Source organism: Apostichopus japonicus, chromosome 13, assembly GCF_037975245.1.
Source record: "Apostichopus japonicus isolate 1M-3 chromosome 13, ASM3797524v1, whole genome shotgun sequence".
Classification (NCBI taxonomy): Eukaryota; Metazoa; Echinodermata; class Holothuroidea; order Aspidochirotida; family Stichopodidae; genus Apostichopus; species Apostichopus japonicus.
This window is the reverse complement of record NC_092573.1, coordinates 21,857,767-21,874,613: the sequence shown is the minus strand read 5'-3', so window position 1 is coordinate 21,874,613 and position 16,847 is coordinate 21,857,767. Positions and strand designations below refer to the sequence as shown.

Genomic DNA, 16,847 nt, shown 5'->3' with positions numbered 1-16,847 from the left:
ACCTAATAAGGAGTCACAACGGTGCACTGAGTTCAACAGAAACTAAAAAATTGTTTGTGCACAGGGCTGTAACTTGACCATGAGAATTGACTACCAACTAATAGGACTAGCGAGGGAACAAGTATGCATCGTGGAATAAAGCAACCATTGCAGTGAATTGGATCAATTCTTTGTTATGTAACTGGATGTATGCAAGACATACAGCAAATGATTTTATCCTTCAAGTCTATCGGCTTAAATGCTAATGAATTCAGCTTGACTAGTACTATATATAGCTATCGTACATATATGACTGAAACCCTAATTAACTTTCTAGTCATGACTGTGCCTTAACAGAAGTAAGTAATGAGACAGTCAGTCTTAATCACAGTTGTATATTATCCAGAGACTATGGATTGGTTCATCAAATGTTAAGTACTGTGCTTGCCTCACTGAATGTCCTTGACAATGGTTTGCTGACATTTTCCAGCATGTTAATTAGCTAGGTTTTGATGTTTCCATGTGGATCAATATACGCTAGAACTGCCTGCTTGCCATCTGTTGACATATGAACTGCTGCTAAGTCATTATCATGGACAATAACTTTTCGAAAATGTCAACCATCTTCAGCAGGAATGAATTTTTCAAGGCTGTCTTGATCAAGGCCCCAGTCTGCCGATCAAGGACCCCAGACACCAGCAGACCGGGTCCAGTTTGACCTCTCCCCCCCCAACCAACAACTTTTCACTTTAACATGGACATGGTGCCACCACAAACAGCAGTTTCCCACCACATAACACTGGTCTGACTCCTGCCTATAACCCCCTCCCCTGCCCTCCTTTCCCACGACCATATCAAACCTTTGTCAGGGTCCATGCTAATGGTCCATGAAGGCTTGTCTTGTCAGCCAGCCAATTTGATGTCCAGTACATTTGCACTCCGACATGAATACTGTTGAAAAACCGACTTTGCTGTTTGACAGAGATCTAACAAGAATAACCAGCCATTGGGGTTTTTCCTGGTGACTACCAGCAGACAGACATTCTTTCAAGAACTGAAAACCCTATCCAGCACTGACTCACTGAATTGTAAACAGTATAATACTGTATCTAACACACTAATGGATAGAATGATATCTCAAAAAAGTCATGTGAAACAAGGAGCTGAAACAAACACAAGCTATCCTTACCACAAAACTTACAAAACTCCCACTGTTCCACAATATAAAGTTTCAGTGTTGTTAGGCATGTGGTCTACCTTGATGCAGGTAGGCCATATTACTAGAGTAACACTTTCATGTGTTGACTGACATGTTTACTAGAACAGACAGCAGAGTGTCATAGGAGATTCAAATGGTTTCTTCAATGTAAACAATACTGCAGTTTTTTCCTCTTTTTTTCCCTTCATTTTTTCTCTTTTCTTTTTTTTTTCTTCCTTGCAAGTCTAAATAAAAAAAAACATGGCTCTTTAACTGACTTGTTGCAGGAGTGAAACCTCTGAAATATCATATCATATTTTTAATTTTTTTGGCAAATTTACAGAGAAAATATGAAAGATCATCATCATTATTCATTAAATTACGGTAAATTTAGCATGTACCTTCATGGACTTTCTGGTCCTGCACATTCAGGGAGTAATACTGATCACTGGAAGTAAGTTTCACAAAGAAGTCACCTTGGTAACGACAACCTCAAAACTTGTTATCTACAAACAACACCATACATCATGTGGTATGGCAATATGCAGTATTATAAACAGACCTCAAAAAGTCCAGTTGACGTACTCCATTGAATATTTCCATTTCTGTCAGTACACTTAAGCAACTTTAGAGTCTGTTCATCTATTTCACCAAACCTAGCGAGTATCAAACCTAAATATGGCAATTGAACATCTTAAAACCTTGTTTCCTGTATCTCTTTATTAAATCTATTCCATATACAGTCAAGAAAAGGATTAACCCCCTCTCCTCCCCTTCCCAACTCTACTCTAGATCATAAAACTTCTCTTATCCTTACCACTGACTGATTTGAAAATGGAATTGAAGCTTTTACATGTTGTTGCGACAAACAAGCGACATTACTGCAGGCGCTGGACTGAAGAAGGACAGAAAAATAATCAGATGTGACCGAACTGTGAGAGAACCAGACAATAAAGATTGTACTCCCTTGCTATTCAAAACAAAGAGGTATGAAAAACTTGGGTTGATTTTTCTGAAGAGGGTGTGAAACTTACCATTGAGTGAATGCACTGATCCAAGACAAGAGCACACTGTTGACAGTGACACTGACATCCATGAGTTGCACAACCCTTGCTGTTAGCCATATTCAAATTGGCTGGAGCAGGAAGATTGGGCATTTTATCCTCAAATCATTCAATGGGTTGCAAAATTGTCTCCGAGAGACAGAAAGTGAGAATATTTAATTTCAGTCAATTTCTCTAAGAAAGCACAGCAGCTCTTCATAAAAGGCAACACAAGGAAGGAAACGGGAAAGCTATCCGAGATCTTTGTCGGTTAATATGCAGAACTAACTGATGAGTCTGTGAGTGAGCTATAAAACCCTCCCCACAAATTGTTTGTTGACGAAATTCCTTGAGAACGTCCATAAATTATCCCTCAACTGGATGTGTGACTGTGGGTTTTTACATGATGCAAAGTAACTTAATCAAGCCAGCCTGTGTGCCATTACATTGCTACCGAATCACACGGATAAGAAGAAAAAATATTCACATGCCATGTGTGACGCTGTTGAGGTATGTTCGAAAGAATCTCGGTCCGACCGATGGTGCGGAGATTAAAACTAGGAAGAGCGGAGGAAGAAAGGGACGAGGCTGTTGACCTAAGTTTGTTATCATCTGGCAAATATGTTACTTTCAGCGAGGGCTTCCTCTGGTAGCACAGAGACTGTATTGATATCAACCCCTCGAGCAATTCACAGAAGACCATGAGTATCAGATTAGCCTTTTAACTGCAAACGATAGCTGAACAAATTTATATTTTCGCTTAACATGGGGGTTGACGCGGAAGAGTTTACAGCTGTTGTACCTTTTCAGGCGTGCGCGAAAATCGTGGGGAAACCTAACTACACTAGTCTGTATACCATCGGGGTACGACCTGTCGACTCATGGGTAGTTTTATTCTACTTTTAAGTTACGTTAAATACCGGACTGAAATATCCAACACGATCGACAAAAACGTGAACAAGTCTACAGATATTAAAATGCAGCGCTTCAAAAGGGCGTTGGGCAAACTTTCTCCAAGATGATAGTTGAAAACACTTGTGACTTACACAGTTCTTAAAACCTGACTCCTGGAGATTGAAACTTGTTACCTGATGCAGGCTGTTAACTTCACGAATGGTATGTTTTGGAAGGAAGATGCGGTCGGCCATGACCCGAAAGAGGGTCACAATTGGGACACAGTGCTAGTAAACAGTTACCAGTTAATAGGCTAGGTAAATGGGAAAGTTTAATAGTTGAGCTGAGACAGGGGAGGATATTTGAATGGAGTTTTTAATTCAAGAGTAATTTAGAAATAATTCAATTCTGAAGATTTTATGCCAACATTTTTCATAGTATGTATTATATACTTACAAGCACAAAGTGATTATATAATAATGAAAGAGTTTCTCATTTTTTCCTTGATATTTTTGACAACAAAACATGACTATCCAAGCTTATCTTAGTGCATAATTATGGGATGTGGACAGTGCATGAAGACTATCAAAACTTTATCAAACTCGATAACAGAGTGGAAGCTGCTTTTATTAATTCAGAGAACAAAATACAATATTGTAGGCCTATTGACTTAAACACACACAAAACACATCTTCCTCACAATACTTTGTGTGGAATCAGCGTAGTGTCTGAAAGACCTGTGATACTTTCCTCGATTCAATTTGGAATTTGCCGGGGGAAAACTGTTATAACTCTGAAGCAACCCAAAAAAATTAGATTACCCCACTTTCAGCATCAGTTTCAGGAAATCTATCATCTCCATGGAGAAAGTTGATTAGACATGTTTCACGAATGTGTTTTGTGTTCCGATCTGTCATGTATAAATGATGACGGACGATTGTTTCAGAGAAGATTATTAAAGATTCATACATTATATGATCAAGATAGATCAGATCTAACAATGAGAACAGGTCCAGTCAATGGTTCCATACTGTAGCTTAGTTTTTAGCTAGGCCTAGATACTTTCTCAACCAGACTTAACAAGCCATTCTTAGTATTAATCACATGAAATTATATTCAGGTTTTTAGATAATTAGGTGTTATTTGAGGTATTTTGTAAAGAGATACAAAATATTTACAAAAGATTCTGATTCTATTCATTGGTGTCTTTCATATAAAAAAACAAAGTCAAGGTGTTAAAGAAGAGAATCAATTTCAAAGAGAAAGTCAATATTAAATCAGATTAATTTGAGGAACAAATTCTGGGTTGCTGTGGTCCTTTCTTGAACAACTTTTACCTTATTTTCAGTAAAACTTAAACCCGAAATTTAGAAAATATGACATACATAATTCATATTGACTTTGCAATTTTAATTATAGCTTATCTTGTTGCTCAAATCCATTACCACTGTTATTCAAGCTGGAAAAGATCCACCGTTAAAGATTATCATCATCGCTGGCCCCGAATATGAGGAAGACTAAAAATCTGCTACAAGTTTTCAAAAACCACTTTCCTAGTGGCTCTGATCATCAAAGTTACTTCCAGCCATTGAGGAGTATTACAAATAGGCATTTCAATATCTGAGAAGTCTGGGTTACTACTTTTACATGGAAATGCTTACTAATAACTTGAGCATGGATGACTATTATTTGACTTTCCAGCAGATTTGAGGGCGATACCGATGATGGCCGTTAAACGCAATGTTTCAATAGTTTGAAACCACCTTACTTAGTTAAACTATAAATTCATACACTACTAGTTCATGCATAAGTCTCCTATGTATACAATGTTATAGACTTTGCTGCTGTTAAAAACCAATCCCTATTGTGGCAGTTAGTTTACCTTGTCCAAGTTGTCCACCACCCTTTGTAGCAATCAAGGATACATCTAAACAATTATCACCTCCACCCTATTGAATGGAATGACCCTTTCGATCCTTAAGGTGTTTACTCTTTCAATGACAACCCAAACTAACCATCCCTTTACTTCCTTCCTAGCGGTCTTGACAGACTACTAGTGGTAAACAAAAGTCTGCATTATCATCCATGTCAGCTCTGTTCATTCTATCAAATGGTGACTAAAGCAAGCCATTAGTCTAGCTTTTTAATGCCACATACTGTAAAAACAGACAACTAGGTAAACTCATACAGTAGAGTACAGGGAATACCCCTGTTTTGATACTCACCATCCTTGGTGACTCACAATTGATTTAACACAGCTGTTATCAACCACAAATCACAACCTAGTGTGACATAGTCAAATGGCTAATTCATCAATTTCGGCTTAGTGTTTGTACAAAGGGGATCAGAGGAGCAGATAGGAATCAAAGAAACAACAGCTCAAAATGTAAACTGACAAAATGCAACTGGATTTTTGCCATTTGCCAGTAGCCAAAAAAAACACACTCGCATGTTCCCATCAGAAGACATTAAGAACATGAATATCAATTTATACAACACTTTCCTGAGTTGTGGAAACTGTAGGAACTTGATGTTAGCAAGACAAGTTTTAGAGCACATGCATTGTTTAACAAATGGCTAAAAATTGTAAAATTTCTAGGCCTGGCAACACTACTATGTTCAGTCATGTTAATTTCATTCATTTATCTAGGTAATTAGTTCAATAGCTAATACTATTAGAAAAAAAGCCAAGGAAAAAACCAAAATGCAAATAAACTGAAAGAAACAGTAAAAAATAAATGGTTCTTCCTTTGACTGATTCTTGATCAGCTTTAATAAGTGATGCTACAGTTTACTATTAACCACTGTATTTGTTATGTACACGTTTTTGGGGAAAGAATATCAAATATAAACTTAAAAGCAAATGAACAATCTGTATTTTATGATTCAACCTTGTCCTAAAACTGCCTAAATTATCCATTAATGGTTAATTTCATTAGTTTTCCCTCCTACTGTGACTTTCACTTATTTTTTTCTTCTGTTTTTTGGGGGGTTTTTTGTTGTGAAATTTGAATGTACATTTTTACTTGAATCCAAAAAGTGAAAATATCTACTGTACATTGTGTTCTGATTTTAAGTTTCATTACTTTCACTATGTACAATGTCAATATACGATACATATTGAAAGGTACAGTTAGTAGAACTAAGATTTTTGTTTTAATGGAGACTTGCTCCATATTTATAGATCGAGACATGTTTTTACTTGCAAATGAATCATTATTTTGGGGGAAAATGTGATTTACAGTCAGAATTACAGTACAGTCTACTCAGTACAATAGGATGCATGCTTTGGTTTTTCAACATGTCAATTGTGAGAGGAAAATGATGTAATTTGATTGAGGTCAACAAAGTACTGTACTTTTGTAATTTTATACTTTTACACTTTGATACTTACAATCAGCAGTTATTTTTACAACGCTTAGGCGACCACAAATGTGGGAGAAACCCACAAGGGCTTATGGATTACAACTTACACTTTGGGTGGCTTCCAATTTCAACATTTTAACTCAAATTTGAAATCTTTTTCAATTTACTAAGTCATTTCAGATGGGAAAACCGTAGATTGCTCTTGGATGAAAAACCCACCTTAATACCACCTGGCCGGGTATGGAACCCAGAACCTCCCGATTGCCAAGCCCCATTGCTTCAAATACCAATGCCTTTATCCACTCGGCCACAGCACCGGTTTATTACTTGAATACTTTACAATTATATACTATATATACTTCAATAATAAAGAGGTACATTTGTGATAGCTGCACATAATTTTGCCAAATGTACAGAGAATATACCATTTACATCTAGGAAGTAAACTTGAAACAAAGGGGAAGGCATATACTGTAATTACCATTGACTGTAAATGTGGAATGAACAATGACTCAACCACATTCCACTTGGAGTGCTCAGTGTATTAAATTAACAGACAGGAAGCACTACAAAGATAAGGCAGTATCTAGAAACTTATGTGGAAATTCCCACTAATCAGACCCAACTAGCATTGTGGTACAGTGCAAATTTCCACAGCTGGTAGTATATTGCAACATGAATCACTGTATCGTAACTACAACCAGGATTTTCCTCAACTTTCATCTATGGTTAAAAGCACTTAGTTACGAGACTGTCAATGTCATACATTCAATGGCATAGTCTAGGCTATGAACATACTCTTACACGCACGGTTATAAAAATAAAAAAAACACCCAAAATTAAACGCTATATTACGGCCTTTTTTTTTAACATACACTTTCAAAAAGAAAAGCACAAACCTTGGAAAAAAGCACCCCACACCATCCTTCATTCATACTCGACGTACGATATTAGATTAACATGTTCGCACGTGGGGAAATTACAATGGATTGTGTAAAAAAATCCTCCCAAATATTTCAAAACTGTGTAACTGATTATAGTAAATTGTAAATTGAAAGGCACATTATCCAAATGAGCATGAACATATGTACTGTACTAGCATATCATTTATACAAAACAACAATGCAAAATCTTTGTTTCAATTAATTTGTGCGTTCCACCTAGAGACACTTGTAGACCTTTTAATTTATCTTCCAATCAGTTACTGAGTTATTTGCACTTTCTTTGCCAGCCCAGCGGTTACTAAGTTTTCAATGGGTTTTTAACTTCAAGTACATACAATGCTATTACAGTAGTGGCAGTACATATATATTATGCCTACAAACCTACCATACCTGTGCTAGGCCTACATTAGCTTGGCACTGGTACTTGTTATAGAGGTATTACTTCAGACAGTACAAATTGTAAATAACCACTCAACCAGAACTCTTCCAACACCTGGTCTTACCCTGTGTAGAGCAACACAGTTCCCAGGGAAGGACACTACTACTGGTGAACAGAGCCATACTTAGCAAAATAGGGATTGCTAGAAAGGTAAAACAACAGTTGATGGGTTAGTGTATGATTGTCATCCTCAAATTAGAAATGTGAGAGAAAAAATCTCATTGTGAGGAAAAGCACCAGCAGTGACTTGGAGGCTCCTGGTATTTAGCAGATCTGACCGTCTTAACTATTTTTATGCCATCAAAATATAAATCCACATCCATTCATGATTCCCAGCAGGAATGGATGGAATTTGGGATTTTTTGAATGCGAAAGGTTGTGGGAGTGGGGGGGTGGGGGGCGGCTAGATGGATATAATAAAAATAACTGAATAACAATCAGCCTCTATCTTGCCATTCCGTACTGTACCTTCAAATGAACACCAATTTCAACAGATCTATAGACCAAAATTCAACTCACAAAATTACCTTACAAGAGGGACAAGTCTTAATATATTTCTCTGATCCTTGAACCTGGTAAATATTGCTTGAAAGTAATAAGGCTCCAGTATTGTTTTCAATTACACTTCGCCTCCTCTCGTTAACACACACATTAGATGTACATTAGCAACGGACTAAGTATACACAAAAGGAAGTCACTTCAAGACTCAATTCATAGTCCTTCAAATGAGGAAGAAACAGCTTTGCAATGTACTATCTAACGTTCCATCATCACTTTGCCCATCTAAACTATTTACTACAGGCAGACGAATGACAATAATCCACAGACTTCCGTGACAGCAGGATAGGAAACACTTGCAAAAACTTTTTCACGGAACCAAATTTCATTTCCCACAAATGTTTTGTTAAGCCAGTTATGAAAAGATACAGCTTCCAGGCTAAGCATAAAACTTGTCACATAGTCTTAGTTGAAACATTTTGCAACTTGAGGTTTTCCAAACCATGTTGGCGGTCAGTAGATGAACTAAACTGCATGCATATATCTCTTTTGTCAGTGAAAATGTTTCTTTACTATTACAGTACAGTATTTATCTGAGTTTAAATTTATCCAGTCCTGTAACTGTAGCCATTGTTTGGACCAGGTGGGATTTTTTTTAAAATTTGCTATGGTCTGTCTTCCCTCCCACTGCCCAGGCACCTGATCCCACCACTACCAGCAACTAAAACCTACATTTGGTGTTCACTTCACCATAGCCCCCCCCCTCCCTAATTTTATTATTAAGTTATCTATGGTTTGGTCAATGATACAACGTCACAACTCAACTCAGCTGTAATAGTTTGATCGTTAAGAAACAAACAATAAAACCAAAACAGGATATTCCCCCTGAAGTCAAATTGAAAATTACTTTAAACTCCTTTGAACATGTCTTCCTTCTTCAATTTCCCTTCCTCAATAATTATTCCTGTGGCAATATGAAGTCGTGGCCATTTGAAGAACCTATTGTTAATATTACAATATGAACAATCTATTGTGCCTATGGCACCATGGACATTGAAAAATCTTGTTTGATATGGGCAACAAACATATACATCTTAACAACTTAGGAAACTATTTGAGGGTTGCCCCATACAGTTTCAGTGCACAAATTAAAGTTTGTTGGGCAAGGGGTTCCATACCATGACCCCGCAAGGGCCCAGAGGAGGGCCCCTGGACCCCACGCAAAATTCCTTGCAATCTTTGCGTCCTCAGTGTTTTTTTATCAAACACCGTGAAATCGGCATTTGTTTGAAGTGTGTTCGTGGGAGCTGAAACAACTGCAAAAAACACATCATGGAGGTTTGCCAACATTAAACAACAGGAAGTTCAATTAATTTACTTTGTGGACTACAAAGCTTTCTAAAGTGGATTAAACTGTTTATAGTAAGTCACTGCTTATGAGCATCCTAACAGCAGTAGGTAGTGTATACTTGAAGACTTCCTACATAGATTCTTTGAAAGGATGTACCATAGTATTGGTGTCAGTCAAATGCACAGTTTGGTTTGAATATACTAAAAAGGACATAAACATTCCTTTCCAGCCCAAGATATGGCTGGAATGAGCGATATGATGTTGGTACAAAAGTTGCAACCAGCTTCTGTCACAAGGCTGAATATATCCTGTAGAAGTGTGAAAACAGCATGGCGATTTCCTTTGCAGATTTGATGCTCCCTTCGATATATTACACTTTCAACAACACAAAGAGGGATACTGCTGCTAAGCAGAGATGTTAACTACACCATTACAAGTGACAACTGACTGTATCAAATGGACCTAGTTTTAATATCTTTTTTTCTCTCTCTTGTCTCTAGTCATTGCAGAGAAAGAATAACTGATTGTACCATCTGCCAGACAATTACAGGTCTCAAGTACAAACTGTTTAGCATATGGATGACATCATTACAACAACAAATGACAGGAAAACAAACTGCCATGGCTGCATACCAGAAGAAACCTTGATCTTAGACCCCCTCCCCCCCCCCTCAAAAAAAGGTGACTTAAGTTTTTTAAAGTTGCAGCCTTTTTATATTTTGAATCATTGAATGTTAATTCCTTCTTGTAGAGAGCACTTTTAACAAATACTTTTCAAAATGATAATTATCATGCAGTCTAAATTCTAAATGTTCCACAGAAGATGCTGTTCAACAGAACCGAACAAGTACCATTGATACAAAGATTAATTCATGAATTAGTAAACTGCACAATGACCTGATTGAATGCAGAGTTCTATTAAAGTAAAGACCAGTGGCATTGCTCTTTATCATTGTCAACTTCCTCTGTATCTCACTGGTGATTTGTTTTCCAAAGGGTTTCATAAATTATGTATGTGTGTGTGAGCTTTTTGTGCTGTGGTTTACTAACTTTCAGTCAATGTTCAATTAATAACAATCAACGTCAATTGTTTCTACAGTTTAATCACCAATTATAACAGAGTATTATTCATGAGGTTATTTTAGGCCTCAAATAGAGGGAAATCGAGTCAAAACCAGAGACAAGTCTAGTCACAACTACAGGGAAATCATAACATGGTTTTTTAAGGCAAAAGTTTGGAAAGCAGCGCCGTATGTACGGAACCAAAATTTTCAAGAAGGAAGGGACCATGCTTATTTAAGAAGAAGATACCTTGAAAGCAAACACTTTCTGAGAAATGCTGAATCCATAAGGCCATATTAATTTATGGAACAAACCAAGTTATTTTATACCATGTTCAACTATTCACATGCTTACTGTATAGGGGCGACAATCAGCTCTACCTGGAAACCATGTGTTTACTTATATCAGTTTATCAAGTAAATAAACAAACTGAAGTATCTATAAACAAATCTGAACTTGAGCTTAAGGTTCTACAAAAACCAACCATAAATTGAGCACTAGTGTTTTTGAATCTCAACAAAAATGAATTCTTGCCAAAATTAAACTTCTGGTAGAAATTTCATGAATGAGGTTTCATTGAGTTTTCTTTTCCATTCATTTGTTAAACCACCTTTAAGAGATGGGCCCATTACAAAAAGGGTCATCATAAAGTATAAGTGGTGTGTAACATACTGAAGTAAAATCAGTAAAGACGGTAATAACAGTAGATTTTCAAACACTGTTGTCATATTAAAACAGCCTTTCCCGGTCTACTGTTCACAATTACTGTAATGAAATTATTACTCACAACAAATTTAAGCAATAACACAGTTCAGTCGATACATTCTGGCTAGAACTTAACCAAGACCTATAATGAGATCTTTTCCCAAAAAAACTGTTCTGCGAAAGGAACAGATACCGAAACAGAGATCTTGTTAGTACCTTGTATTATAACATGAACTATATACATCCTGAAAGAATACAGATAACATAACACTAGGCTACTGTCCTGAAGTTTCTTTCATTTTTCATTTTCTTCTTTCAGTACAAATGAAGTGTTAGCATTTCGACTAATGACAGACCCTACACTGTGTAAGATATAGTCTTACAGTACTTGGTGTGTACATACATACATGAACAAAGTAAACACCATGTGAGAATGAACAAACAAGTTTGTTATTTTCCTTACTTGGCAAACTTGTCTTGTCATGTATATATGTAAGGCTTTTGTTTACACACTTTAGGGATCCTTATTCTTTTCTTATGGGCTGGCACTTATTGCAAATAAAACATTAGTATCAAGGATCAAAAAAGCACATTTTACCTTTAGTTCTTTGGGCTGCATGGTGGTGGTACACAAGTAATATTATTCCTACGCTGGTGAGACTTTTCATGGGAATTGTTTTTCCAGTATCACATTGCAAAATGCTAAACAAATCCAAAGATGAATAACAATTTGTTATCAAAGGAAACAATATTTATACCACATCACTCCTATTCTTTGGCAACTGCACTGGTTACCTGTTTCCTACAGGATAAACTTCAAAATCATCCTGCTCACATATAAAGCCCTACATGGATTAGCACCAGAATACATGAGTAGCATGAACAGTCGAAAGACCACCACCCGCCCGCTCTCTCCGATCCTCAAATCAGCTACTGCTCCATGTACCTAAGTGGAAACTCAAGTCATTTGGTCAAAGATTGTTCTCTAATGCCGCTCCTACTCTTTGGAACTCATTTCCACTGCACATCAAGTCGGCACCCAACGTTAACATTTTCAAAAACAGACTCAAAACACATCTATTTTTGCCTGCTTTCCTGAGCACTAGCGCCACTGAGCATTGGTTTTCCTCTGGATATTGGCGCTATATAAATTTGCATTTACTATTATTATTATAAGACACAAATTTCAGAGCCACCAAAACGGCTACGCAGGATTTGGACACTAATTATTCCCGCCTTCTAGTTTTATGTGTTTCTTTCGTAAGATACAATCAGATACAAACTTGCATTGATCATATTGTAGAAGTAGCTCATATGAAGGCCTATGCCTAGGACCATTGTAAATAGCCTTGAAAAATCATAGCCTTGGAAAATCATGTTAAAATAAGTAAGACTAAAATTTGCCACTTCAAACCTCTACTGTGCCATTTTTAATCCCCACAATTGTGCATATCCTAGTAGTACATGGTTTAGTTACAGTACTGAATACAGCAATGGTATTAGTAGGCGTAGACTTGTGTAATTAAGTCCGTAGCCTTTAAGAGTAAGGAATATTACTTCCCTAGGCCTAGTACTGTAGCAGTGTTTCTGCATGGCTAGCCTAGGCCCCTTGGTCACAAGGGTCTTTTGAACGAATAACATTAAAAAAAACGTTAGGCCTGGGGTCTGTATTGAAACATTATAAAATATAACAATAAACCATTGATACCATAGGTTATGACTATTTCCATGAAGTCTTAACAAATTTACTCTCTTTTCAAGTTCAATACTTTCAGGACTCATAACACCCCACCTGTAGGACGAGACCATACCGTGCACTTATGGTGGGCAGTTTGTGTACAAGTAAACATAGGCCTAGGGCCTACCTACATTACATTTACAAGCGAATGATACTGATGAAACTTCTAGCCAATCTTCATGAATCGGTTACCACTACCTATCAATTGCAGCTGTTATAAGCGATCTTTTGATTCCATATCGATCAGGAAATATTCCAGGTTAATAATTAAGATAATACTAGGAAACTTACATTTTCACTCTTCAACCTGACAATCTTGATAATTACTTAATAAGTTTTATTCCATTCGACTACGCGAGATAAGTATCTCCGGAAATAGAAAGCACACGCTGCTCGAGAACAGATATGAGACCAACTGCCGTCGTTGTGGAAGTTTTACCACTAAAACTTGAATCGAGCTTTCTTACAACGGAGTACGTATGTTGACGAACTGAATCAGCTGTTGAGCACAGATAATATTGTACCAGATTTTACACTGTGGCTCCCACTAGAGTTTCGAGAACATAATTACCTAAAAAAAAGCTCAAAATGACCCTAAAATACTAACAATTTTGAAACATTGAACATTGGATACAACTTATTATGAAAAAAGATCGATATATGGAGCGACACCGTACCAATTAAAACCAAATATAGAACTGATGAAACGATTCGATGTTGGCGCTTTATCTGTGGCGAAATTTGAGCTTACGGAAGTTTCACGGGTACTAATGGGCGCGGCTCACAGAACCATTGATAATCCACGGCTCTGTACACAGAACTGTGTCGAATTTCTGTGGTGCGGCTTTCGAAAAGAAAAAATATGGATTTGGAATATGGTGACTAATTAGTCACCATGTTCAAAATCCAGGCTGACGAAACCAGTTTCTCTGCATATTGGATCATTCAAGGAAATGGAAGAATGGGGTAATAATGTTTTTACGGAAGCAACTCTGCTTCTTTGTTGTTGTTCTTTTTAGGGGTTCATAATTGTTTGAATAATTTTGGTCTTTTGAGGGCTTACAATTCCTATCCTGGTGTTACCGATTCAAAGTACAAGCAAATTACAGTGTATGGAGTTTGTGCATAAATGTTTCATATATACTACTCTTGAGTTCGGTAGCTTAATTTACGTTAGAGCTTCAACTTTTGCAAGTCCAACTTTTAGGGGACATCTTCATCCTTCTCTAGCTCTTAGGCCTATATCATAAATGTCAACTCCTCTCCTACCTACCCCCACTCATCCCTCTCCTACCGTTCTGCATCCTTTCAAGTTCGCTGTTCAAGGTTCGCCCTCACCGCGTAGGCGGCATACCTAGGTTTGGACCCCGTCTCCCGAGTGACCTTTGACCAACCAGCACGGCTTAATGAGAGTCAACTTCGATCAACTAACGCAGTTAAACCGAGGGACTATGAGTAACATTAATGTTACAGTAATGTCTACTATAATTCTTGTACAACTCGGTGAAGAATCATGATTGAATTGTCTTGGTTTCTCTTTGAACATGCATGTTATTGTTCACAGCGAAAAAAGAAGTCCATATGCTTCTTCTTTTGTTAATCGAAATTCGAAGCGAGTGTTGAACCGTCTTGAATCTATGTAGAAATATTTATAAACTACTTCTTAGAATACACCATCCGTGACGCGAAAAAATGTTATTTTACTATAGGGGAGGACCCCATGCTCCTCTCACTACATGGGAGTCGACTTCAGCGACCCCAGGGCCACACCCTTACTCATTATAAAAAAAAGAGATCTGTCCTAATTATTGTTGTATGCAAAGTAGTTGAAGATCGTTATGTGCCCTGATGACGTCATTCATATATTGCGATCCTTTCATCGATTAACGAATGGTTTATTCGACAAAAGTGAAGTTCACCACCAAATGATAACATATTCTGAGAACTACAGAATTCCATGAACGACCAAGGAAAGTATATTCAGAGATATTTTAAGGTTTATGACTGCAACGTTGGCTATTGTTGTATTTCCTGCTAATACTTATAGTCTACATTGTCTGTAGCTGCAGGATATTCCCTTACCGGTTAAATTATAATAGAAATATCACAGACTCGGAATTTCATCGGTGATAAAGCTATTTCGCATTACTAGATAATTGTTATTGTGATAATTGAAATAATCAGGTCTGTTTATTAATAGCAAATCCGTTGATTATAGGTTAACCGTTTCATCTTTACCTGTTAAAGCCATGTTACGTTTTACAGTGAAATAAAGCAAACAACAATACATAATTGTTTTAATTCTGATTTTCAAACTATTAAAAGTGTGACGATTGGATTATCAAGGAAAAAATTTGTTTGTTTGTTTGTTTCTGAATTTTCCGATTCATATTCTCACGGTATTATTTTCAAATGAGGAGAAGAGAGGGGGGGGGGGGCTTCATATAGTTTTGATCAACTGCATGGATAATCAGGGACTAAATGTTATGTACAGCAAGCAAATCCAAACGAAGTGTCCTGTTACATTGTGAAAAGCGGCGTGATAAAAGCACCCCACTCTCCTTCCCTCCTTCACACCCAGGGGGTAGGAGCCGGGGTGCACCGGAGACACGTGCCCCCACTTTTTTCCAAAGTAGCATAAAATGTGCCCCTTTGATGAAGAACTGCCTTTTGGATATCTGAAGCCTTTGTTAATTTTAATATTTTATTGTAATTATTCACGTGCACCGTATTGATAGCATACTAACACATCATATATATTTAAGTGATATGGCCGGTGTGTATCGGTTGATAGCATAACGAGTGGTGGTTGTGGAATGAGGAAGTGCCCTTCTTATCTTGTGCCCCCCCCCCCAATTTTTGGAAGCTTCCTACCCCCCTGTTCACACCCAATTCTATAGAGACTAACAAGTGATATTGTGATAAAGGGGATAACAAAGTGTCCACAAATTTACTATAGATGTTAGTGTGACAATATTTATTCTTTATCAAAAACTTGTTTTTGGATTTTCCTTTCTTCTTTTTCATTGTATCCCAATAGTGATGACTTTGTGAGAGCCTTATAATTTATGCACCGATTTGTCTGCATAGTAATAAAGCATTATATAGTTTTCACAAGTTTGGGTATTCTCTGAAATGATTCTCCCGTTGATATTTTCACATGCAGTCCCTTAAATCCCATATAGCCTATAAAGAGTCAGCCACGATTCTTCCCTCACACATAATCCTAAAAAATTACAAAATCCATCCCTATGTCTGCCCGACGGCACCAGTAATGTTTAATAATTAGGGGATTTGATAAATGTAATCAAGCAGATGTAACAAAAAATGTTATTTCTTCTTTAATATTTTGAACCGTCCCAAATTGTTCCCTCCAGTGGTTTATCCAGAGGGAAGGAGGGATTGGGCAGGGGTGGACTTCTCGCTCATCCCAATGAGAGAGAAATGAATATACATAATATTGCAAAGGATCCAAAACACGGCTGCTCGAATCGTCGTCCATAGGGCGAAGAGGTTTACCCCCATCACTCCTACTCCCAATAAGACTCCAGATTGACTATAAAATCCTCATTCTAGCTTTTCGTGCCATTACTAACTGGTACCCCAACCTACCTTAATGTTCTCTTATAC

At 37.2% G+C, this 16,847-nt stretch overlaps 1 protein-coding gene across 8 annotated transcripts in view; it reads right to left on the bottom strand.

Annotated features, from left to right (window-relative positions):
- Positions 1-13,668, bottom strand: part of LOC139978325 (unconventional myosin-IXb-like) — a 110,371-nt gene extending 96,703 nt beyond the window's left edge. For 5 of the 8 annotated variants that reach the window (XM_071988414.1, XM_071988410.1, XM_071988412.1 and 2 more), the window contains exon 1: positions 2,212-2,316. In XM_071988414.1, the coding sequence (XP_071844515.1) occupies positions 2,212-2,301 (90 nt within the window). In that variant the 5' untranslated portion in view covers positions 2,302-2,316. Of the gene's footprint in view, positions 1-2,211; positions 2,317-12,077; positions 12,114-13,508 lie in introns of those variants that run through there. The other 3 variants (XM_071988416.1, XM_071988413.1, XM_071988415.1) reach the window with 3 other exon arrangements.
- Between the last annotated feature and the right edge of the window lie 3,179 nt (positions 13,669-16,847).